The following is a 27,484-nucleotide window of genomic DNA, read 5'->3' on the forward strand; positions in this document are numbered from 1 at the left end:
TCCAGATTCTTAAAGCTGTGGTGCTCACTTTAAATGGATCTTTGTCACTTTTAGAAAGCTAAAGTCAGCCAAGCAAATCACATGTACTGCTCATGAAAACTAATCAGCACAAGGCAGACTTTAAAATTGTGTTTTGACAAGAATAGCAAATTAAAAAAGCATACTCATCCAGTGAATATACTGAAGCTCCTCTGATTCATTCATTCTTTAATTTAGTTTTCAACACCAGTAATAAAGCAATTTTCGGGAACCTTATGTCGGATTCCCCTGACGCATATTGCTGTGGGTCACCAATCTGGGGGCAAGAAATTTGCAGCAAGTAGATTAAATATGGAAGCCTGTAAGAGTCAAAACCCACAAGCAACTGCATTAACAATGAATGCCGAACCTGCTCCCAGCTTTTCCTGACTGTAGCCAAGGGTCCGTTTTAACGTACACTCAAAGTGGAGTCCTCCCGACTTCTGCCGTGCATGTTTGGTAGGTGGAGGATTTGGCAGTATTCCAATGGAAACAGACAAAAATTATATCAGCGATTGCAACTACATCTTCTGCCTCCGCCTAACATATATTCATGAGGCATCTGTCTGTTTCCTACAGGTGCTAGGGCCACCAGGATTGAGGTCCACTTGAAGATCAGAATGGCATTACAGGTTGAACCTCCCTTATCCAGAACTCCCTTATCCGGAACCACCCCTCGTCCAGAACTATTCCCGACCACTGGGTGACGCATGCGCAGAGGTCCAACATGAACAAATTGAAGTCCTTCCTCGCTGCCTGACCCCACAATCCACCACCCCCCCTCTTTCCTTCCCCCCCCATAATCTCTCTGCCGCACTTGTAGCCCCAAGCCAGACAGCCCCGATATCCCCTTGCTCAGTACCTGAACCATCCGATTTAACGTGACCACCTCTTGTCCGGAAAAATCTCTTATCCAGAACAGGCCAGGCCCTGAGGGATCCGGATAAGGGAGATTCAACCTGTACAATAAATAGGCTATTTTGTTCCTGTTATCACCCCATTTTTAAGTAAGCTGGGCAGAATGGACAAGAAAATCTCCACCACCATTTCTACCAGCTACATATATTTCTGCTTACATACATCTGACTATAATTTTCTTCTATCATATAAAGAAAGAAAGATTTGCATTTATATAGCGCCTTTCACTACCACTGAACATCTCAAAGCGCTTTACAGCCAATGAAGTACTTTTGGAGTGTAGTCACTGTTGTAATGTTAGAAATGCGGTAGCCAATTTGCGCACAGCAAACCCTCACAAACAGCAATGTGATAATGACCAGATAATCTGTTTTTGTTAAGTTGATTGAGGGATAAATATTGGCCAGGACACCGGGGAGAACTCCCCTGCTCTTCTTTGAAATAGTGCCATGGGATCTTTTACAACCACCTGAGAATGCAAACAGGGCCTCGGTTTAACATCTCATCCGAAAGATGGTACATCCGACAGTGTAGCACTCCCTCAGCACTGCACTGCAGTGTCAGCCTAGATTTATGTGCTCAAGTCCCTGAAGTGGGACTTGAACCCACAATCTCCTGACTCGGAGGTGAGAGTGCTGCCCACTAAGCCGTAGCTGTGACACGTGTGATACTAGTGACGTTTTTCATCCAATGGTGACATAAACAGTAGTATTCTAATATTGATGCTTTTCTTTTCTATTAGACTCTGGAAGTATGCAAGTATGAGTTGATAGTCCAAGCTAAAGACATGGCAGGCAGTGACGTGGGATTGACTGGCACAGCAACAGCAACCATCATCATTGATGACAAGAATGACCATGCACCTGTATTCACTAAATCGATGGTAAGTAGACATTATTACTATGTTACCATTTCTACAGTTAATATTTATCATCTGTTGGATAGTGAATTGCATTTTTACTATTGTAGCAGTTCTGTAATACTGTACACTTTTGATCATTATATAAGTATTGCAGCAATTGGCACTGCAACTGACGAAGTCTATTTATTTAATTGGCAACATTATGGGGTCGAAATTCCCTTTATAACGCCGCCCGTTATCACCGGTGCTAGGCGACTAGCAGGCGACAAAGGCCTACCATCGGTGTTAAGCGCCGTCCACAGCTCGGGAGAAATTCGGTAGGCTCTTTGGTAGAGGTGCCAAGAGGTAACACTGCGCCGTCTAATGCCACCCACGTGGTGACGTCATTCAGCATGCAACGCCCCCTTGGCACCGCTCCCACGATATTTGGTTTGTACTACCTGGGAAAAGTGGAGAGAACATTGTGGTGCCCGGGGGTATTCGCCCAGAGATCAAGGTAAGTTTTTTTTCTTCATTTATTTTATCTTCTTTTCATTAGTTGTAACAGTGGGGACGTGTGTAAGTCAGAGAAGTTTGAGGTTTTTTATCTATCTTCCCTTTTCATCCCATTTTCCAGCTAGCACGGCGACAGCCTCCCATTGCGAAATTCATTCGGCCTCCTGAGCTCCCACCCGAGGATGAGTGTGCAACACCACTTTTTAGTGCTGCTCTCTCATCTTTGGGCATAAAAACTGAATTTGGCAGTTTGAGCCTGCACCTAAAATCAGCAGTCAGGCGGTGACACCGCCTCAAAAACAGCAATAGCGAATTTCGAACCCTATATGTTCCACATTAAAACACACGATTAAAATGCTCATCACTCTCAACTGATCAGAAATAACGAAGTGATTATAAATTTACAGGCAATTAACATCTGTCTGCTAAAACATATACATTAGTAATTGATCAATGGTATCAGAAACAAGTGAATGGTTAACAGCAAAGGATAGATTTTAGGCTTAATCTTCTGATGTGTACTGATGACAGCTGACGTTCCTTGCTGTTCACACACTCATAAAATGACCCTATTACATATTAATATACAATAATAAAGTAGATATATTTACTTGAGCCAGTTTAAAAATGTTTTTTTTAAACAATACGTAAATGGGCATGTTTGCGAACTGGAAGTGAGGGTTGATTTTCCAGAAATGAGAACATTTTAAGAACAATAGTAATTAGTGATATACTGATAGGGTTGGTTGAAGTAAGGTGGGAGGAGGCTCATGTGGAGCATAAATGTTGGCATAGACCAGTTGGGCCGAATGGCCTGTTTCTGTGCTGTAAGTTCTATGTACTGATAAGGAAGAGATAAAACTGTTGAAGACATTGAAACAAGATAAGGACCAGGCTTGCACACAAGGGTCCTTTTAGTGTTCAGAATCTGAGCACCTGTTATGTGCAAAAATATGTTCAGAAAATATCTAAATTAGTGCAAACATATCTAAATATATTTTAAAAAATGGACCTCCAGAAGAGAGGTACGTCCAAGAATTGGGAGGGACAGCAACACACCACTTGATGCTGATTCCACTATTGCTCCATTTTAAGTCACAAATGGGGTGGTGTTGCCCCTTATTAGCTCTGTCACAGACTATCTCAAAACTATATTGTTTCCTATAACCACACGGAAGATCAATTCCAGGATAAGGATAGCTTGGTTAGTAACACCTACCTTCAACTTGTATGCCACTCAGTCCTACAAACAACGGCTAAAGATTACTGCAGTACACGATAGCATCTTCCAGGTCTTGGGTGCCTTTTTTGTCTATACCATTGTCACCATTTTCTGGATTCCCAAAGCGCATTGATGCTATACATCCGGTTCTTATCCCCAATATCTTGCTCGTCATGAGTACAAAGAGGATCTACCCCATGAATATGCAACTGGTCTTTAACCATAAATATAGAATTATGCACGTCAATGCTTGCTACCTTGCCCATTAGTAACCAACCCAATATTGTCCACAATCTTTTATCAGCATCCATGCATCCCGCACCATTTGTACACAACTATCATATTCTGCACCATATCCAGATGAATTTTCCTGGCATTTACAATATTTGAACCAAATTTAATGAATCTTCATTGTGTGTGGTCTTGATATGTTGTAAGTTGAAGGACGAATGCACATACTGATGAAATATATCAACATGGACTCCTGTTGTGAGGGTCTAGCTGCAGCATCCCTCACGGTGATCACACTCTCTTCCACGTACTGCAGAGTGCTGAAGCCATGCCAGATGACACCACACAGGCTGGAAGTGGACTCCTCCAAACTTTCAGCCAAAGTGGTGAAACTCCTTGGCAGGCCTTCCAATGCCTCATACTATTCCTTGTAATACTACTGCTATTGCAACAGTGACTGTACTTCAAAAGTCCTTCATTGGCTGTGTAGCCCTTTGGAACGTTCTGAAAGACATTATATAAATGCAAGCTCTTTCTTCTTTCAATTTTCTGTGGTAGGTGCTTGTTACAAAGTCATATCATCCCTAGATACCTTCTTGGGCTCAGTGACATAATTTGCTTCCATAAGTGCTCTGTGCATCTTGCCTTTATGGGAGTTGACTCACACTGCCCTACATCTACTTGTATGGTAGTGGGACCCAGGGGAGCAACAGTGGAACCCCATTGCGACCTGAACTAGATATTTGCACGTGTGTTTGTTCAATCTCTCCAAAGGCAAACTGTTAACATTAAATGAGGTGAAATTTGGTTTGAATTGTTCAGCAGCTTTATTCCACAGTAAAGTGAGACATGCAGAGCAACAGTTATGATCAGAGTTGCTTAGTACAATTCTATCTATGTAAAATTACTAAAATAAAAAAAATGCCCTCTTTCTCCAAATCAATGGATCACCTTGCTTGACTTCAACAGAATAGTGACTCCGTATTCTGCGCTATAACCCAGGGCAGGACCTCACTCCCTACATTCTCTTGTGTTTTTTTAACCTTCGAGCAGCATTTCTGCCTGACTGACTTCTTGGTTGTGTTCTGTTTTAAAAGTCTTTCATGCTCATGATGTGGGCGACACTGGCAAGGTCTCGTTTATTGTTCATCTATACGTGCCCTGAGAAGGTGGTGGTGGGCCACTTTCTTGAACTGCTGGTAGTAGTTTGATACAACTGAATGGCTTGCTCGACCATTTCAAAGGGCAGTTAAGATTAAACCATGTTGGTTTGGAACTGAAGTCACATATTGCAAAGGGGATGGAGTATAAAAGCAGGGAAGTCTTGCTACAGCTATATAAGGTATTGGTGAGGCCACACCTGGAATACTGCGTGCAATTTTGCTGTCCATATTTACGAAAGGATATACTTGCTTTGGAGGCAGTTCAGAGAAGGTTCACTAGGCTGATTCCGGGGATGAGGGGGTTGACTTATGAGGAAAGGTTGAGTAGGTTGGGCCTCTCCTCATTGGAATTCAAAAGAATGAGAGGTGATCTTATCAAAACGTATAAGATTATGAGGGGGCTTGACAAGGTGGATGCACAGAGGATATTTCCACTGGTAGGGGAGACTAGAACTGGAGGGCACGATCTTAGAATAAGGCGCCGCCCATTTAAAACAAAGATGAGGAGAAATTTCTTCTCTGAGGGTTGTAAATCTGTGGAATTCGCTGCCTCAGAGAGCTATGGAAGCTGGGACATTGAATAAATTTAAGACAGAAATAGACAGTTTCTTAAACGATAAGGGGATAAGGGGTTATGGGGAGTGGGCGGGGAAGTGGAGCTGAGTCCATGATCAGATCAGCCATGATCTTATTGAATGTCGGAGCAGGCTCGGGGGTCCGTATGGCCTACCCCTGTTCCTATTTCTTATGTTCTTATCGACCAGACCGGGTAAGGATATCAGGTTTCCATTCCTAAAGGGCATTAATGAACCCGTTGGGTTTTTAGGACAATCTGACAGCTTCATGATCACTTTTAATGATACCAGTTATTTATTTTATTTATTTCCAGATTTTTTAAACCTGGATTCAAAATCTCAAACTGCTATGGTGCTATTTGAACTCTAATTATTGGTCCAGGCCTCTGAATTACTAGTCTGGTAACATAACCACCATACTACAGTACCAGCAAATAAATCCACAAATTGACAGTGTCCTTGTATGGCAAAAGGGTGACCATCATTGTACCTAACTCATACAGAAGCACCTCCATTTTATCAGCCATCAAACAGGGTTTGAGTGCTGCATTGCTCTATCAATAGCCCACTGATTTTATCTCCAGCCTTTACATTTAGTATGCTAATCACTGCAATGACCAGCGAGTAATTTGCCCAAATAGCTTTTGGAATGGTTCAAATATGCATTAAAATATTTACAGCCTTTTTAAAGGCTGAAACAATTTTTCCTTCCATATCTGGCCATTTAACAGCAACTGCCCGCATCCCTTTAAAGGTTTCCATCAACGCTTGTCAGCAGCACTTTAAAGAACTTCACCCCCCCCACCCCCCTCCCATCCAAGAGCTTCCAATGTCAGTCTCCTATAGGGACCAGGGGTCATCTACCATCCAATCCAGTGGCAGCTAATCCCACCATATGCACCTCCGACTAATCCTCATATGGATTTGATTAGATCCATATCATCTATCTGCCTTCTCGCTATTAATTTTCATTCTTCTTGAGAGGTTCTATCATCTTGGGAAAAAAATTGTGAAAGGATATGTTAATACACTGCATACTAAATAAAGAGTACTGCATTAAAAAAAAAATGTATTTTGGCATTTTATATTCTGGCATGAGATGATGAACAAGAATAATCCTTCAGGGAACGTGTAAGGCAGTTGTTTCGCATAATGTCTTTCACATGTATAACCCGGGGATGATGGTCTGTTCTCTCTGCTGGTGGTAAGAGTCTTGGGTGAAAAAAAGAAAGACTTGCATTTATATAGCATCTTTTATTACCTCAGGATGTCCCATAATGCTTTTCAGCCAATTAAGTACTTTTGAAGTGTAGTCACTGTTGTAATGTAGGAAACATGGCAGCCGTGGCAACCAATTTGAGCACAGCAAACTCCTACAAACAGCAATGTGGTAATGACCAGGCATTCTGTTTTTGTTATGTTGATTGATGGAAAAATATTGGCCAGGACACCGGAGACCACTCCTGTGATCTTCTTCTTCGAAATAGTGCCATGGGATCTTTTACGTCCACCTGAGAGAACAGACAGGGCCTCGGTTTAACGTCTCATCTGAAACATGGCACCTCCGACAGTGCAGCACTCTCCTAACACTGCTCTGAAGTGCCAGGCTAGATATTTTGGGCTCAAGTCTCTGGAGTGGGGCTTGGACCCACAACCTTCTGACTCTCAGACAAGAGTGCTACCCACTGAGCCATGGCTGACACTTGAATGCAATGAGTGCAAACAAGTCTATACATACCTCCGAATAGGTGTAGGCCGACAGCACAAATTAGTACTGAATTGGTAATCTTGGTGAGAGGCCACAGAGACAGCAGGAGTGGGAAATGGTGTGCCGACACAGAGAAAATGATTTTCTGCGACTGGGACCAGGTTTATTTTTTGTAGCTTTTACTCTGCCTTTGCGATGCTATTCCTGACCGGGAAGAGCTTGATGCTTGAGCCTGAAATGGCAAATGCTCCATTCCTCAGCATTAATAGCCTCTGCTTTCATGAGTACTAAATTTCACAAAAAATAAAATACCTTCAAATTCTGTCTTGTAAAATCTTTCATGCATAGCTTTTAATTGCAAATGCTGTTATTGATTGTACACAATAGTGTGATGTTATTATAATCCATTTGTACACATTAGCTGTTCAATTTTGTCAAAGTAAATTCACACACACAAAAAAAGTAATTAAAAAATGTCACTTCAATAGCTGGTGCTGGGGCATGAATTACTAACGCGGATAGGGCCTATTGTGATCCTAACACAGATGAGACTGCACGCAGGGAGGTTAAAGTAACAGTGACCTCAGTCTTTATTAAGACACTCCAGAGTGAGGAACAGGCCTTAGGGGCCGGCTTATATACAGTGCTCCCAAGGGATGCTGGAATCCCTTGGGACTTCAGGGGATGCGCTCTTTGGTGGCGGAACATGGGAGTGCATGCTTAACATACACAACATCACTCCCCACCAAAGTCAAAGTGAAAACTATTTACAAGTTGAGGCGGTCAGGAGCCTTTCTTTCCCTGGTGGACCACCTCGGTACAAATGTCTGTTCTTGTGTGTTGGCTGTGCCCTCTCTGGGCTGGCGTGTTGTTGGCCCTGCGGGGCTGCTGGGTGAGCCTGGCCTTGCTGGGCTGTTGGGCGTCAAGGGTTTGATTTCCTGGTCCGTGGTGGTGTTGTTGATCTTTTGGGTGTGTGTTGTGGGCTTGAAAAAGGTGATGGGTTGTTCAAGGCAGTCCAGATGTTTTCTGCAAATTTGTCCATTGTCTAGTTTGACTACAAACACCCTACTCCCTTCTTTAGCTATCACCGTGCCTGCGATCCACTTGGGACCATATCCATAGTTTAGCACATACACAGAGTCATTCAGATCAATTTCCCGTGACACAGTGGCGCGACCATCATTTACATTTTGTTGCTGCCGCCTGCTCTCTACCTGATCATGCAGGTTGGGGTGAACCAACGAGAGTCTGGTTTTAAGTGTCCTTTTCATGAGTAGCTCAGCCGGGGGCAACCCTGTGAGCGGGTGGTGTCTCGTGTGGTAGCTGAGCAGTACTTGGAATAGGTGGGTTTAGAGTGAGCCTTCTGTGACTCGTTTGAGGCTCTGTTTGATTGTTTGTACTGCCCGCTCTGCCTGCCCATTGGAGGCTGGTTTAAACGGGGCAGAGGTGACATGTTTGATCCCATTGCGGGTCATGAATTCTTTAAATTCGGCACTGGTGAAACATGGCCCGTTGTCACTGACCAGTATGTCAGGCAGACCGTGGGTGGCAAACATGGTCCTCAGGCTTTCAATGGTGGCGGTGGCGGTGCTTCCCGACACTATTTCACATTCAATCCATTTTGAAAAAGCATCCACCACCACCAGGAACATTTTGCCGAGAAACGGGCCCGCATAGTTGACATGGATCCTCGACCATGGTCTGGAGGGCCAGGACCACAAACTTAGTAGTGCCTCTCTGGGCACGTTGCTCAACTGAGCACACACGCTGCATTGCCGTACACAGGGCTCTAAGTCAGAGTCGATACCGGGCCACCACACGTGGGATCTGGCTATCGCTTTCATCATTACTATATCCGGGTGTGTGCTGTGGAGATCCGAGGTGAACGTCTCCCTGCCCTTTTTGGGGAGCACTACGCGGTTACCTCACAACAGGCAGTCTACCTGAATGAACAGCTCGTCCTTTCGCCGCTGGAACGGCTTGATTAGCTCTTACCTTTCAACAGGGATGCTGGCCCAGCTCCCATGCAGTACGCAGTTTTTTTACTAGGGACAGCAGAGGATCTTGGCTGGTCCAAGTCCTAATCTGGCAGGCCGTGACAGGTGATTTATCATTTTCAAGCACTTCCATGACCATCAACAAGTTTGCAGGCTGCGCCATTTCCACCCCCGTGGTGGGCAATGGTAGCCAACTGAGAGCATCCGCACAGTTCTCGGTGCCTGGCCTGTGGCGAATGGTATAGTTATACGCTGATAGCGCGAGTGCCCACCTTTGTATGCGGGCTGAGGTATTAGTATTTATCCCCTTGTTTTCAGCGAACAGGGATATGAGGGGCTTGTGATCGGTTTCCAGCTCAAATTTGAGGCCAAACAGGTATTGATGCATTTTCTTTACCCGAACACACACGCTAATGCCTCTTTCTCAATCATGCTGTAGGGCCTCTCGGCCTTAGACAAGTTCCTGGAGACATAGGCGACAGGTTGCAACTTCCCTGCAACGTTAGCTTGTTGTAATACACACCCGACCCCGTACGACGACGTGTCACATGCTAGCACAAGTCTTTTATATGGGTTATCCAAACAAGTAGCTTGTTGGAGCATAAAATGTTTTTGGCTTTCTCAAAAGCAATGACTTGTTTTTTTTCCCCATACCCAGTTCTCACCTTTGCGCAATAACACATGTAGGGGTTCTAACAGGGTGTTTAACCCTGGTAGGAAGTAACCAAAATAGTTGAGGAGTCCCAGGAACGACCGCAGCTCCGTGACGTTCTGTGGCCTGGGTGCGTTCCTGATAGCCTCTGTCTTGGCATCTGTGGGCCGAATGCCATCCGCTGCGATCTTTCTCCCCAAAAACTCCACTTCTGTTGCCATGAAGACGCATTTCGACCTCTTCAGCCGCAGCCCAATGCAATCCAGTCGCTGGAGGACCTCCTCCAGGTTTTTTAGATGCTCGACGGTGTCCCGACCCGTGACCAATATGTTGTCCTGAAAAACTACCGTGCGTGGTACCGACTTGAGTAGGCTCTCCATGTTTCTCTGAAAGATCGCTGCAGCCGACCGAATTCCAAACGGGCATCTGTTGGAGATGAACATTCCCTTGTGCGTGTTGATGCAGGTGAGGCCCTTCGAAAACTCCTCCAGCTCCTGAGTCATGTAGGCCGAAGTCAGGTCGAGCTTGGTGAATGACTTGCCTCCTGCCAGCGTCGCAAATAGGTCGCCTGCCTTAGGTAGTGGGTATTGGTCCTGTAGCGAGAAACGATTAATAGTTACTAGTTACTTTATAATCGCCGCAAATCCTGACCGTGCCATCACTTTTGAGTACTGGAACAATCGGGCTGGCCCACTCGCTGAATTCCACTGGGGAGATGATGCCCTCACGTTGCAGCCTGTCCAGCTCGATTTCCACTCTCTCCCACATCATGTGAGGTACCGCTCGCGCCTTGTGGTGAATGGGTCGTGCCTCTGGGACCAAGTGGATCCGCACCTTCGCCCTGGAAAAGTTTCCAATGCCTGGCTCAAAAACGGAAGGAAATTTGTTAAGAACCTGAGTACGTGAAGCCTCATCGACATGTGATAGCGCTCGGATGTCATCCCAGTTCCAGCGGATTTTGCCCAGCCAGCTCCTTCCAAGCAGTGTGGGGCCATCGCCTGGGACAATCCAGAGTGGCAGTTCTTGCACCGTGCCCTCGTAGGTGACCTTGACCATGGCGCTGCCCAGGACAGTGATAAGCTCTTTGTTGTACGTTCTCAGTTTCGTGTGTATGGGGCTCAGGGCTGGTCTGAATGCCTTGTTGCACCACAGTCTCTCAAACATCTTTTTACTCATGATGGATTGGCTAGTGCCAGTGTCCAGTTCCATGGCTACGGGTAAGCCATTCAATTTTACGTTTAGCATTATAGGTGGACATTTCGTCGAAAATGTGTGCACCCCGTGTACTTCAGCATCTGCCTCCTCTCTCTGAGGCTCGAAATTGCTTTGGACCAATCTTCCTCTGCCACATGTGGTTAGCAGGTTTTGCAGAGCTTGCAGCTCATCTTCAAGCTCGTTGGAGGTGTTCCAAAGCTCTTGCAAACTTACTCTTTGAAGCGGCATGAATAGGCTGAATGGAAGCCTCCACAACGCCAATAAGGTGTGAATTGCCTTGCATTCATCCTTTGTTGGGGACGCTGAGTTATCTGGGTCACCTGAGGCCTGCTGGCAGTTGCAGACTCGCAGTTTCTGCCCTGTACATTTCTGCTCGCAAACACAGTTCCAGTTAATTTATGAACATTGCTAGCACTTGTGTGCTGAGAGATTTGTTTGGTGTTATCACTGGTGGACATAAACGGCTGTGCTATTGCAATGGCCTTACTGAGGGTCGGTGTCTCTACAATCAAAAGTTTTCGTAGGATGGTCTCATGGCCAATGCCCAGTACAAAAAAAGTCTGAGCATTTTCTCCAGGTAGCCATCAAACTCACATTGTCCTGCAAGTCGCCTTAGCTCGGCGACGTTCTCGCCACTTCCTGACTTTCGGATCGCTGGCACGTGTAGAACCGATACCTCGTCATCAGCATGCTCTCCCTCAGGTTAAGATGCTCCCGAACCATTGTACACAGCTCCTCATACGACTTACCTGTGGGTTTCACCGGAACCAGAAGATTCTGCTGTAGGTCGGTGCCCCGCAGACCGTGAGGAGGACCGCTCTCCTTTTTGCAGCACTTCCTTCTCCCTTCAGCTCGTTGGCGTCAAAGTCCTGGTCTAGCCGTTCGACATAGGCTTCCCAGTCCTCACCCTCCGAGAACTTCTCCAGGATGCCCACAGTTTGCTGCATCTTTGTGTTTGATTCGTATACTCGTTGCCAGTTATTGTGTTCCTAACACAGATGAGACTGTACACAGGGAAATTAAAGTAACAGTGACCTCAGTCTTTATTAAGACACTCCAGAGTGAGGAACAGGCCTTAGGGGCCAGCTTGTATACAGTGCTCCCAAGGGATGCTGGGATCGCTTGCGACTTCAGGAGATGCACTCCCTGGTAGCGAAACATGGGACTGCATGCTTTACAGATACACAACATCGTCCACCATGTGTTTGGGACTTGCATAAGAATGTATAGTCCAATCAACTGATAACCACTTATAGTTTTCTTCTATTTATATTAAACAATAGCCGTGAAAGTTGTGTTGGTGGAATATATATCAATGTCACTTGCCACTGATTCAAAAATGAAAAGCAATGATAGGAAAGTTAAATAGTTATTCATCATTTACAGTTGAGTTATTCAAATAAATGTGTATTTGTGACCTTCAGATGCGGTATAAATTTACATTCCTCTGATTTAATTGCTTTACAATAAATCCTCATTTTAATGATTAGTGACATGTTTGTAACTTTGAAGGAACCTTGCTTGGTGAAGGCAAATGTAGTTTCCTGCCTCGACTGTTCTGAGCTAGTCCTTTTGCGCTCTGACTGGGACACCCAGACCATGATAAGAACATAAGAAATAGGAGCAGGAGTAGACCATACGGCCCCTCGAGCCTGCTCCGCCATTTAATACGATCATGGCTGATCCGATCATGGACTCAGGTCCACTTCCCTGTCCGCTCCCCATAACCCTTTATTCGCTTATCGGTTAAGAAACTGTCTAACTCTGTCTTAAATTTATTCAACTACCCAGCTTCCACAGCTCTCGCAGCGAATTCCACAGATCTACAACCCTCTGAGAGAAGAAATTCCTCCTCATTTCAGTTTTAAATGGGCGGCCCCTTATTCTAAGATTATACCCCTCTAGTTCTAGTCTCCCCTATCAGTGGAAACATCCTCTCTGCATCCACCTTGTCAAGCCTCCTCATAATCTTATACGTTTTGATAAGATCACCTCGCATTCTTCTGAATTCCAATGAGGCAAGGCCCATCCTACTCAAACTTTCCTCATAAGTCAACCCCCTCATCTCTGGAATCAACCTTGTGAACCTTCTCTGAACTGCCTCCAAAGCAAGTATATCCTTTCTTAAAGCCAAAACTGTATGCAGTATTCCAGGTGTGACTTCACCACTACCTTGTATAACTGTAGCAAAACTTCCCTGCTTTTATACTCCACCCCCTTTGCAATAAAGGCAAGATTCCATTGGCCTTCCCGATCACTTGCTGTACCTGAATACTAACCTTTTATGTTTCATGCACCAGGAACCCCAGGTCCCGCTGTACTGCAGCACTTTGCAATTTTTCACCATTTACATAATAACTTGCTCTTTGATTTTTTTTCTGCCATTGTGCATAACCTCACACTTTGTGATGTAACAAACATTTCTACAGAACTTAGAAATTGTTCTTTAGATCCGATCAGACCTCAGGAAGAGTATTAGAAAGATGTACATGTTATCTGCCAGGATACTGATGGGATTTGCTCAAAAGCTCCTGATCCTACTGAGCCTAGACTTAATCCTTTGTCTTTTGGGGAATGGTCCTCCTGAACATACACACACATGTACCTGTGTGTGCCTTTGTATGAACGTGTGTGTGCGTGTACGTGCGCGCGTGTGCACTGGCAACTGTATATACTGCTAAACGTTTTGACTTACCTTGGACGGTCTCCTGTTCCTTCCCACCAAGTTTTACTTGGCAGGGTGCCCACAGCAGCTGCCCTACTCAGTATGCCTTTAAAATGCCTTTTAAGGTCCTAATGCCATCATAGAAGCCTGATTAGCATATATTAATGAGGCAGGTGGACACCTGGGCCAATTAAAAGGGCCCAGTTAAGACAACATTGGGTGAGAAGCATGCAGGGACATGGTAATAAGCCTTTGCACTATTATTTTACTGCACGCCTGTGCCGGACTCGCTGGACAGGGCGAGATGCCAGCACATAGGACAGACTCGCTGCATTTCCTTTCCTGGGTCTATGAGGCCTACAATGCTATTGTTTGCCTGGAAGTCTGGCCATTTTTAGTTCAGAGTAGAGTGATGGTGAGAAACCATGAATCTCCGGTTGGCTATAAAAAGAAAGATTTGCATTCATATAGCGCCTTTCATGAACTCTGGATGTCCCAAAGTGCTTTACAGCCAATGAAGTACTTTTGAAGTGTAGTCACTGTTGTAATGCAGGAAACATAGCAGCCAATCTGCGCACAGCAAGCTCCCACAAACAGCAATGTGATAATGACCAAATAATTTGTTCCTAGTGATGTTGATTGAGGGATAAATATTGGCCCGGACACCAGGGTTAATGCCCCTGCTCTGCTTTAAAATAGTGCCATGGGATCTTTTAAATCCACCTGAGAGAGTTGACGGGGCCTCGGTTTAACGTCTCAACTGCAACATGGCACCTCCGACAGTGCAGGAGTGTCAGCCTAGATTTTTGTGCTCAAGTCCCTGAACCCACAACCTCTGACTCAGAGACAAAAGTGCTATCCACTGAGCCACAGGTAGCACCATAAGTTTATGTAAAACTGTGAAAAAGTACTTGAAAAGAATTCCCTGTTGCTGCTATAGTTAGACTCTGATACAATAATATTGCTTTGCATCAGAACTTTAAAAGAAAGAATAATTTTGTTCAAACCTATTGGTGTGACAGGACAATAATATTGCTTTAGGCTGCAGTCTTGATGTTGGATTTTCTCAATATGATCAGTATTAATCTCCTGGGAAATGAAGCAACGGAATGATCTCTGAACGTGGTGGGATTATGGAATGAGGAGATGCAAAAAAACTGGAGCCAGAGGAACGGAATGTTTGGTGGAGATATGGGACAGAAGGAGATTGCAGAGATAAGGTGGAGCAAGGCCATGGAAGGATTTAAAGATGATGATATTAAATTTAATGGATGCCGGTTAGCCAATAGATTGAGAGTGATGGGTGAGCAGGACTTTGTGTAGGACAGGTTACATGCAGCAGAGTTTATCAACAATGGGAGGCCAGCAAAGAGAGTATTTAAACAATTTAACTGGAGGTGATAGAGAGTATTTAAATAATTTAACTGGAGGTGTATAATGGCTTCAGTAATGAAGGGGCTGAGATAGGGTGGAGCTACTCAATGTTGTGGGTGTGAAAGTAAGCAGTTAGATTAGATAGTTGGATGAAGGATAGATCGATGAAGGAGAAGGTTATAAAAGGATATGGGAGGATAAAGGAATATGGGACCAGGGAGTAAATGTGATTAGGACTTAAGCTCCACAAACTTAATCTCATCTAAAACTCGCTGCCGGTATCCTAACTTACACCAAGTCCCATTCACCCATCACCCCTGTGCTCGCTGACCTATATTGGCTCCCAGTTAAGCAACACATCGATTATAAAATTCTCATCCTTGTTTTCAAATTCTTCCATGGCCTCGCCCCTCCCTATTTCTGTAATTTCCTCCAGCCCTACAACCCTAAGGCGCTCCTTAAAACCTACCTCTTTGACCAAGCATCTGCCCTAATATCTCCTTATGTGGCTTGACGTCAAATTATCTCTGCTAACGCTCCTGTCAAATGTCTTGGGACATTTTACTACGATAAAGGTGCTATATAAATGCAAGTTGCTGTTAGCTATTTACTCACATGGAGGGTAAACATCAACACGGATTGGTTGGACTGAATGGACTGTTTCCAATTTATAACTTCCATGCATTTCTATGTCTTTGTGATAAAAGGATATGGGCACTGAAACTAACTCAGGGCCGAATAGGACATGAAGATTTCAAGTGGTGCAATTCACCATGAGAGTGTGGGAGGTGGTTGGAATCCATGGTAAGGAAATGGAGTTTGTAATGGGGCTTGTAGATGATGGCTTTGGTCTTCCAAATACTGAGCTGGAAGAAATTTTGACTCATCCAGGATTGGACATCAGTTAAGCAGTCTGTTAACACAGAGACATTCAGAGGGTTGAGACCAGTGATAGAGAGATAGATCTGGGTATAATCAGTGTACATGTAAAAGCTGACCCCTTGCATGCAGACGTCATCAATGAGTAGCATGTAAATGAGAACGAGGGGCCATCATATTTATAGGATAAATCGATAAATCTTAAATGCACATAACATTCAGGGCTGAATCCTTTACAATCTCCTCCAAAATTGGTTGGATCACGGCAGAAATAGTGGAAAATGAGCCAGTGAGACCTCCCACCACCTCATCACCCTGACCCCAATACTTTGTTTCCCCTCCCCACTCCTTCAGGACCACCGCTGGGCAATCCTTCCCTGCGTGCTGCATGTAATTGCAGGTGGGGGGAAAATTCGTGCACCCCAGGGCTCCCTGGTAGATAGTGGCGGTCGACCTGAGATATTAGAAAGTCCCAGAATTCTTTAAATGAAGGGCACAAAGCCTAGTAGAGGCCTCCTGTTCCTCCATTTCTGCCCAAAGCCTCACCTGTTTAGGCTTCAGTCTTATCTGAGGTCTAAACAGAAACAAGCCATTTTGTCTTCCTGGCGATCTGTCCCTTTAAGGTCACTCGCTACCTTCTGTGATGCAGCAGCACCCGCACTGCAGCATCACCAGGATTTTTCTCCTTTACACTGGCAGGCCCCTCTTGGTGAAGGGAAATCCTGTCAAGAGATCGGCGTGCATATCAAAAAAACCCTGAGCCAGGAAAATAGGTGAGAATCGAGATGGATATAGAGGGGCAGGCGTAGGTCCCGCCATATTGGACCCTCTGCCCCAAAAAGGAGAATCCAGCCCTCGGAGATATATTTTCAATCACAAAGTGTTTTGCCTCTAATTATATCATGGGAGCATCTACTTGATATTATTCAATGGCATCGTACATCTTATGCACCTGTTTCAAATACTTTCATCATAAATTAACTTCCACCATATCATAGTTGTTGTTGACCTACCAATTTCATAATATCCATTCAACCCTCTCATTTTAATATATTGCGGAACTTGAATGTCACACAAGACAAAGCAACTTGAACAACATCAAGGTCCAATGTCAAACTTCACCCAAAAACATTAACATTGATGTATGCCCATTTATATTTTATTGACTGAGAGAGTTACACTTCATTAAATACAACACTGCAGTCGAGCAGCCCAAGATTAGAAAAGACAATAAATTGAGTTATGTCAAAAACATTTCACATGTACATTCCACCAGTAAAGTTAATGATGTAAAGACATCAGCATATGCAGGAAGTATTGAAAGTGATAATGCACAAGGGTTGATTGCCAATGTTGTTTCTCAGACTAAGTAACAAGTATTGGGCTAGATTATGCTCCTGTGAAGCACCTTGGGAGGTTTTACAACGTTAAAGGGGCTATATAAATGTAAGTTGTTGCTGTTGTTTCCTACATTACAACAGTGTCACTACACTTGAAAAAGTACTTCATTGCCTGTAAAGCGCCATGGGATGCCCGGTGGTCATGAAAGGCACTATAGAAATGCAAGTCATTCTTTTTGTAAAATTCTAAATTTTATAGCCTCTTACGCATGCAATCTGACCTAGTGCGAGAAATTACTTTGGATTATGGATAATAGTGTTGAAGAGGAACTTTTGCCGTTTTTGTTAGTTCTGAAGTTCATAATTTATGATTTTAACATATTCAACTTAATTACAATATTTCTGCTTTTGAATGGTTGTGTTCTGTAGTAACCAAAGAGTGACACTGGATGAAATTGATGCCAGCATATTGAAACTTAGTTACACGGTGCAGGTCAAAAGTCGTCCCATTTAAAAAGTAATACCACGTGGATTTACTGTATTGCTTTAAAGGCCACTGGCATTGTAAAACAAGAGTATAAATTATTAATTGAAGGTGGATGAGTAATGAAGCTGCTTCACCACTGTGGTCAGGGTTAAATCCAACTTAGCCTGATGGGCTGCAGGTAGTTCTCTCGAGTTCCCTCTCCCTCGCTCTGATAGCTGGAATGCCAAAATGAAATGAATTTTAGTATTTTCAACAGTTTCTAGTGCCTGTGGAAACAGAGCACAAATTTATCTCTTTTGGCATTCATTCAAAAATCTTAGTAATCCAACATTAGACAAAGTGTGAAATATAATTATAGAAATGCATAGGGACAATTAAAATTATTGAGGTTAAGACATGTTTTTGTGGGGAGGATATGGAAGGAACTTTACACCTTTACACTGCACTAGAACTGGGAACTATTTGACAGTGACACCGGATACTCATTGCCTGGAACCATCATTCTTGGCTTCAATGATTGGACATTGCAAGCAACATTCTTTAAATAAAGGTGCTCAATTCAAAATCCTACAGGTAGCCATTTATTTCCCAAGATTGGCTGATACTTGAATTCATCTTGTTATGTATTTGCAACCTGTATTACACTACCACCAGAGGGCCTACTTGTTGGAGTCCCAAGGGATCCCAGCATCCCTTGGGAGCATGGTATATAAACAGGCCACCCACGAGGTACCTGGATTCTGGAGTCATATCAAAGGAGCTAAGGTCACACTTGCTCATTGTACACAGTACTCAGTTTCATCCTTTATTATGAACGTATCACATCTAATATGGTTATGATTGGCCACTGAGACTTACAGTCGTCTCACTTTTTGAAACTGCTGTAATGCATCTCGCTGTGCAACCTTGTACAACTCTTGTCAGCTTTGGCTGCAAGGCCCATTGGAATTAAGGTCATGGAGTGAACTATTGGTCAACTAGTTACCTCCTGAGCTGAAAGTTGGCATTCCTGAAGAGAAAAATGTAACTATGTGATAGAGGAGGCAGAGAGAGTGACTTAAAAGTAGATTCTGGCAGTTTCAATCCCATTCCCAGTGGACACAATTCACAATATAAACTAATTTGCCACTCACTATTCAACCAGAATCACAGCTACTGTTAGGAAAGCTGCATGGGAAATGGAAACGTCACACTGGTGCATTAGGATGGAGTTAAGGCAGTCAACTTTTTTATCTCATATTATTCCTGTGAAGCGTCTTGGGACATTGGGACATTTTATTATGTTAAAGGTGCAATATAAATACAAGTTGTTGTTGTTACTGGAGTCAAAGAACAAAATCTTCCATTCATTTGCACTCGCATCACTCACTTTGATGAACTCAATGTCCACACACACAAATAAAATGTTTAGAATGCACCAACATCACTGCTGTTTAGTATAACTGCTAAAAATTATGCTGCCCGTTATACATACTAATACAATATTATTAGTTATGTATATATCACAGGTTCTTGATTTTGCTATATGCAAGATCTTTGATGTTTATAATAGGTATCCATGTACACTCGCATTTAAGGAAAAACGTAGTCCAACAACAGATGTGCCTGAAGCAGTAGCTATTTTCGGGTTCAATGCAACAATAAATGCTGTTTTTAAAGATAACTTGTAGCCATGATCATTTCATTACAAATTGCAAACAAATAAATCTAGGGGCCGAAATTGACCCTTTTTATAGCCCATTAGCGCCGACTCCTTTGTGCCCTGCAAGGGAAATTGTCCTGCGGGCCACGAGGCTGGCGGACATCCGCTGCCAGGGCGCCCCTTAAAGGGGCAACCTTTAGCACCCTGGGCCACCATTTTTATTTGTCAGCTGACACTTGTGTTAGCCCGACAATGGTGGCCCTCACCTCGACCAGGCCGCCATCAAGCAGCCCGGTACTCAGTTTTGGGTGCTGGATTGCTGGTCCGATCAATTGCCTCCCTGGTGACCCAATGGCGGCCATGAAAGGACCTGCAGAGTGCGCAGTGGCCCTCCCCTTTAACTGAAGGGGAGGGGTGTTGTCATGCGTTGCTACGCGGACCATCCGCATAGCGCTGGCCTCCTCGGCGTGGCGCTGGACCCGGTGCCACGCTGCCACCCCGGGTGCGTCCTCAAAGGAAGCTGCCATTGAGGGGCGCACGGCCCAATTCCGAGTCGGAGGTGGGACCTCCAGGCCAGGCGCAGGAAGTTCCAGCCCAGGAAGGCTACCGCCCCCACTCGGGCCGATTAAAATTCCAGTGCATATCAACTCCCTGAAAGAAAAAATCACTTTGGCATACAAATGTAATGATACCACATCCATTTTATAAGCATAAGATGGGCACCTACGTGTTCAATATGGCCAGTGGTGTGCACGAGCTCTTCCGCGCTGGAAGTGGTTGTGATAGTGGAGGTAGGGAGGGTGACTTGCAAATTGATTTTGATGGTTTCAATCCCATTCCCAGTGGACACAAGTCTTTGAAACACTAAGGGGGAGAAATTGGGAAGCGCCCCATTTGGGGCGTTAACTTTTAAAAATGTGAAAAATTAGCAGGCGCTAATGTTTTCAAACTTTTAAAAAATTCGTCTCCAAGAGGGAAGTGGAGTACTAAATCAGATGCTGCACTTCCTTCCTGGAGCCCTATCGGCAGCAAGCGGGGGCTGTGAGTGGAGCAGAGCACACTGGGCCGTGCAGTGCTGCCGCGTTAAAGGCTCCTTCCCCCCTCTTAAAGAGAAGGGCCATTACTGCAGGCTCTGCAAAAAAAACTGACCTTCTCCACAACGGCAACTGCAATCCTGCAGGGGCCCGTGAAAAAACCTGCAAGAGGGAAGGTAATTTTATTTTTTACTTAGCTCGGCCACCTCGTCTTTAAGCATCGCCCCTGAAGCAGCTGGATGCCCGATGCACTCCTTCTCCAACTGTCGGTGTTTTCGTCTGGCGATGGTGCAGGGGGGCGGAACACAATTTCGGATCCGGGGTGATGCGCACGGCGATGACGTCACAATCTCCGGGCAAAGGACATCGGGCCGCAAAACTCCCGCTGAATTTAGCAGGAGTTGCTGATCTCACTGATCTCCCGGATGCAAACCCACTTGCGCTCCGTTATCGCCCCCCCCGGAGGTGTAAACGTGAAGCGCGAATGAGCCCAATTTCGCCCCCTAAGGATTTTCACTATGCCTTCAATTATGAATTTCAGGTCAACGTCCACACAAATTAGACATTGATGGAAATAATTCAAATCTGTGTAGAAGTGCAGATCACTTCAATCAACAGCTTTATACGTATAAGTTTCATTGCACAGAAATTTCAGTAATAGAAACATAGAAACATAGAAAATAATGAACATAAGAACATAAGAAATAGGAGCAGGAGTAGGCCATTTGGCCCTTTGAGCTGCTCCGCCATTCAGTGAGATCATGGCTGATATTCTACCTCAACTCCATTTGCCTGCACTATCCCCATATCCTTTGATTCCCTTAATATCTAAAAATCTATCGGTTTCTGTCTTGAATATGCTCAATAACTGAGCCTCCACAGCCCTCTGGGGTAGAGAATTTCAAAGATTCACAACCAGCTGAGTGAAGAAATATTTCCTCATCTCAGTCTTAAATGGCCGCCCCTTATTCTGAGACTGTGACTCCTGGTTCTAGACTCCCCAGCCAGGGGAAACATCATCCCTGCATCGACCCTGTCAAGCCCTGTAAGAATTTCGTATGTTTCAATGAGATCACCTCTCATTCTTCTAAACTCGAGAGAATATAAGCCTAGTCTACTCAATCTCTCCTCATCGGACAATCCCCCCCATCCCAGGAATCAGTGGTGGTGCATAATCTGTGATATATTGGCAAATTGTTATATAAGCACCAGATCTTTGAGTAAAAGTGTGGTCCCTTCCAACAAATTGGATATCAGTCAACAAGTTAATTAATGCTTCATGGCATCACTCACTGTCCATCAATGTCTTAATTTGTGTGCATATTGACCTGAAATTCATAATTGAAGACACAATGTAAATCTAGTGTTGACAAAATGTGGTAATAGGTAGCCATAAATTGTAACCATTAGCACTGCATTAAAAACTGCAAATAAGTAGATTTATTCTTGCATTTAATTAAAATGTCAGTGCTTGTCTACTCCCTATCAAAAAAGATTAAGGCACAGAAATTTAATGGCACTAGGCTCGTTTCATAGACACAAATTGGGCACCTGAGTGTCCAATATGGCCAGCGATGTGCACGCGTTCATCCGCACTGTAAGTGTACTCCTGCCATATTGGTGAAGGCTCCTGCATAGGTGTCCAGAGCCTGTGTCTAAAACAGACGTTAGGCTCCATACATGTACAAATAGATGGCCTAAAAATGTTTGAGAGCCCCCTTTGCCAAATTGGTTTGTGACTGCATCATGCATGCCGCGGTCAGTTTTCTCAGGTGCATAACAGCCAAACCAGTGATCCTTGATGGCTGCCTCCAGATAGATAAGTTGAAATTATTTGATGTACAATTCAGTTGGAGGGTGAGCTTAAATAAAAAAGATTACAAAGTTATGAAGGCAGAGTTGGCTAAAGTGGACTGGGAAAATAGATTAAAGAGTAAAGCGGTTGATAAGCAGTGCAGGACATTTAAAGAGGTATTTCATAATTCTCAACAAAAATATATTCCAATGAGAAGGAAAGACTTTAAGAGTAGGGAAAACCATCCATGGCTAACTAAGGAAGTAAGGGATGATATCAAATTGAAAAGAATGGCATACAAAGTGGCCAAGGTTAGTGGGAGGCAAGGGGATTGGGAAACTTTTAAAAACCAGCAAATGACGACTAAAAAAATAATAGAGGGAAGATGCATTACGAAAGTAAGGAATATAAAAACAGATAGTAAGAATTTCTACAATTATATTAAAAAGGAAGAGAATAGCTAAAGTAAACGTTGGTCCCTTGGACGATAAAACTGGGGAATTAATAATGGGGAAACAAGGAAATGGCAGAGATTTTGAACAAATATATTGTATCGGTCTTCACGGTAGAAGACGAAAAAAACATCCCAATAATGGATAATCAAGGGGCTATAGGGAGAAAGGAACTTAAAACTAAAGAAAAAGTACTCGCTAAAATAATAGGACTAAAGGTGGACAAGTCCCCTGGACCTGATGGCTTGCATCCTAGGATCTTAAAAGAAGTGGCTGCAGCGCTAGTGGATGCATTAATTGTAATCTACCAAAATTCCCTGGATTCTGGGGCGGTCCTAGCGGATTGGAAAACCGCAAATGTAACGCCCCTATTTAAAAAAGGAGGCAGACAGAAAGCAGGAAATTATAGACCAGTTAGCCTAACATCTGTCGTTGGGAAAATGCTGGAGTCCATTATTCAGGAAGCAGTAGCAGGATACTTGGAAAAGCAAAAAAGTCAAGCAGAGTCGGCATGGTTTTTATGAAAGGGAAATCATGCTTGACAAATTTGTTGGAGTTCTTTGAGGATGTAATGAGCAGGGTGGATTAGGGGGAACCAGTGGATGTGGTGTATTTGGATTTCCAGAAAACATTCGATGAGGTGCCACATAAGAGGTTACTGCACAAGATATAATTTCACGGGGTTGGGGGTAATATATTAACATGGATAGAGGATTGGCTAATTAACAGAAAACAGGGAGTTGAGATAAATGGGTTATTTACCGTTTGGCAAATGGTAACTAATGGGGTGCCACAGGGATCGGTGCTGGGGCCGCAACTATTTACAATCTATATTAATGACTTGGATGAAGGGACCGAGTGTAATGTAGCCAAGTTTGCTGATGATACAAAGACAGATGGGAAAGCAAGTTGTGAGGAGGACACAAAAAATCTGTAAAAGGATATAGACAGGCTAAGTAAATGGGCAAACATTTGGCAAATGGAGTATAATGTGGAAAAGTGTGAGGTTATACACTTTGGCAGAAAAATAAGAAAGCAGATTATTATTTAAATGGAGATAAATTACAGAATGCTGCACTACAGAGAGACCTGGGGGTCCTTGTGCCTGAAACACAAAAAGTTAGTATGCAGGTACCGCAAGTAATCAGGAAGGCAAATGAAATGTTGGCCTTTATTGCAAAGGGGATGGAGAATAAAAGCAGAGAAGTCCTACTACAACTATACAGGGTATTGGTGAGGCCACACCTCGAGTACTGTGTACAGTTTTGGTCCCCTTAATGAAAGAGGGATATAATTGCATTGGAGGCAGTTCAGAGAAGGTTCACTCGGTTGATTCCTGAGATGAAGGGGTTGATTTATGCAAATAGGTTGATTAGGTTGGGTCTATACTCATTGGAGTTTAGAAGAATGAGAGGTGATGTTTTTGAAACATATAAGATAATGAGGGGGCTCGACAAGGTAGATGCAGAGAGGATGTTTCTCCTCGAGGGGGAATCTAGAACTAGCGGGCATAGTTTCAGAATAAGAGGTCGCCCATTTAAAACTGAGAAGAGGAGGGATTTCTCTGAGGGTTGTATATCTGTGAAATTTTCTGCCCCAGAGAGCTGTGGAGGCTGTGTCATTGAATATATTTAACATAGAAACATAGAAAATAGGTGCAGGAGTCAGTCATTCGGCCCTTCGAGCCTGCACCACCATTCAATATGATCATGGCTGATCATACAACTTCAGTACTTCATTCCTGCTTTCTCTCCATTGCCCTTGATCTCTTTAGCCGTAAGGGTCACATCTAACTCCCTTTTGAATATATCTATTGAACCGGCCTCTACAACTTTCTGTGGTAGAGAATTCCACAGGTTCACAATTTTCTGATTTAAGAAGTTTCTTCTCATCACGGTCCTAAATGGCTTACTCCTTATCCTTAGACTGTGACCCCTAATTCTGGACTTCCCCAACATCGGGAACATTCTTCCTGCATCTAACCTGTCCAGTCCCGTCAGAATTTTATATATTTCTATGAGATCCCCTCTCATTCTTCTAAATTCCAGTGAATATAAGCCTAGTTGATCCAATCTTTCTTCATATGTCAGTCCTGCCATGCCGGGAATCAGTCTGGTGAACCTTCGCTGCACTCCCTCAATAGCAAGAATGTCCTTCCTCAGATTAGGAGACCAAAACTGTACACAATATTCAAGGTGTGGCCTCACCAAGGCCCTGTACAACTGTAGTAAGACCTCCCTGCTCCTATACTCAAATCCTATCGCTATGAAGGCCAACATGCCACTTGCCTTCTTCGCCGCCTACTGTACCTGCATGCCAACTTTCAATGACTGATGTACCATGACACACAGGTCTCGTTGCACCTCCCCTTTTCCTAATCTGCCACCATTCAGATAATATTCTGCCTTCCTGTTTTTGCCACCAAAGTGGATAACCTCACATTTACCTACATTATACTGCATCTGCCATGCATTTGCCTACTCACCTAACCTGTCCAAGTCACCCTGCAGCCTCTTAGCATCCTCCTCACAGCTCACACTGCCACCCAGCTTAGTGTCATCTGCAAACTTGAAGATATTACATTCAATTCCTTCGTCTAAATCATTAATGTATATTGTAAATAACTGGGGTCCCAGCACTGAACCTTGCGGTACCCCACTAGTCACTGCCTGCCATTCTGAAAAGGACCCGTTTATTCCTACTGTTCGCTTCCTGTCTGCCAACCAGTTCTCTATCCACGTCAATACATTACCCCAAATACCATGTGCTTTCATTTGCACACTAATCTCTTGTGTGGCACCTTGTCAAAAAGACTTTTGAAAGTCCAAATACACCACATCCACTGGTTCTCTCTTGTCCGCTCTACTAGTTACATCCTCAAAAAATTCTAGAGGATTTGTCAAGCATGATTTCCCTTTCATAAATCCATGCTGACTTGGACCGATCCTGTCACTGCTTTCCAAATGCACTGCTATTACATCTTTAATAATTGTTTCCAACATTTTCCCCACTACCGATGTCAGGTTAGAATTCTCTGTTTTCTCTCTCCCTTTTTTAAAAGTGGGGTTACATTAGCTACCCTTCAATTCATAGGAACTGATCCAGAGTCTATAGAATATTGGAAAATGACCACCAATGCATCCACTATTTCTAAGGCCACTTCCTTAAATACTCTGGGATGCAGACTATCAGGCTCCGGGGATTTATCGGCCTTCAATCCCATCAATTTCCCTAACACCATTTCCTGACTAATAAGGATTTCCTTCAGTTCCTCCTCCTCGCTAGACCCTCGGTCCCCTATTATTTTCAGGAGATTATTTGTGTCTTCCTTCGTGAAGACAGAACCAAAGTATTTGTTCATTTGGTCTGGCATTTCCTTGTTCCGCATTATGAATTCACCTGATTCTGACTGCAAGGGACCTACATTTGTCTTCATTAATCTTTTTCTCTTCACATAGCTATAGAAGCTTTTGCAGTCAGTTTTTATGTTCCCTGCAAGCTTTCTCTTGTACTATATTTCCCCCCCTCCTAATTAAACTCTTAGTCCTCTTCTGCTGGATTTTAAATTTCTCCCATTCCTCAGGTTTGCTGCTTTTTCTGACCAATTTATATGCTTCTTCCTTGGATTTAACACAATCCCTTGTTAGCCACGGTTGAGCCACCTTCCCTTTTTATTTTTACGCCAGACAGGGATGTACAATTGTTGTAGTTCATCCATGTGATCTTTAAATGTCTGCCATTGCCTATCCACCGTCAGCCCTTTAAGTATCATTCGCCAGTCTATTCTAGCCAATTCACGTCTCATACCATTGAGGTGTATGGCAGAGATTTGTCTTGGAAATCTGCCAATATGTTATCTCTTCCACCTGAACAACGCTGTTTGAGTCTAAGAACGCTATTGATTGAGTTGATCAATATTTTGCGGTGGTAATGACAGCACAACTGTTAGCGTTAGCCATCATTACGCTTTTGAAGGTGACAGCAGCTTCTAGAATCAGTGCATGTGCAGATAAATGTAGAAGTCATTCCCTGCTCCTCCACAAGGAACTCCCCAGAGCTGGCAATCAAGTCAAAACACAGTTCCTGACACAAAATTCTTCTATGATGCTGAAATATTACTGTTAACCACCCTCCTCCCCCCCAGAAAAAAAGTTAAGCCTTATTGAAAGAGGTGTAACTGTTTTTAACAGTTTACTAACAGCTGGACAACTGTTCCAGCCCTGAAAAACTAATTTTATATTTGTGGAATGTCACATTTTTCCAGTAATATGATAAGCATTACATAGCAGACAATTTAATGATTGTTTTAAAGTTTCTTTATGATATTTCAGCTTCTACCTTAATCCTATGTATATGTCCCAATCTTTATTTTACTCTTTGTAAAATATATAAAAAGTAAATTATAATTTATGCATTTTACTTCCTGGTTTGCTGTGAGAATTCTTTAATGTGATTGGCTCCTTAGCCTGCTTGATGAGATCACAGACTCCGGAGATTCGCTTAATTTGGTGCCGGATTCAAACTAAGGTTGGGAAAGTTGGAAGTCACACCACCGAGATCACTAGACCTTTGTGGGCAGCTTTCTTCCTGGTCAGCGGCGAGCGCCATCACTTCGCTTCTGACCGCAAAATCTGGGCCATTATATTGCTGTTGCCGATCATTTATATATTGGAACAGTGAAACGAGTTGAATATTGTTCCCGTGCGTTACCGCAAGATTCTCAGGAATTGCATCTTCCAGCAGACTTCTGTTAGTGCTGC

General features: G+C 43.7%; 1 protein-coding gene across 1 annotated transcript in view; it reads left to right on the plus strand.

Annotated features, from left to right (window-relative positions):
* Positions 1–27,484, plus strand: part of cdh13 (cadherin 13, H-cadherin (heart)) — a 1,269,498-nt gene that overhangs the window by 1,066,453 nt on the left and 175,561 nt on the right. Inside the window, exon 8 of the mRNA XM_070898241.1 lies at positions 1,679–1,819. Within this exon, the coding sequence (XP_070754342.1) occupies positions 1,679–1,819 (141 nt within the window). The remainder of the gene's footprint in view (positions 1–1,678; positions 1,820–27,484) is intronic.

The sequence above is a fragment of the Pristiophorus japonicus genome, chromosome 13 (genome assembly GCF_044704955.1).
Source record: "Pristiophorus japonicus isolate sPriJap1 chromosome 13, sPriJap1.hap1, whole genome shotgun sequence".
Classification (NCBI taxonomy): Eukaryota; Metazoa; Chordata; class Chondrichthyes; family Pristiophoridae; genus Pristiophorus; species Pristiophorus japonicus.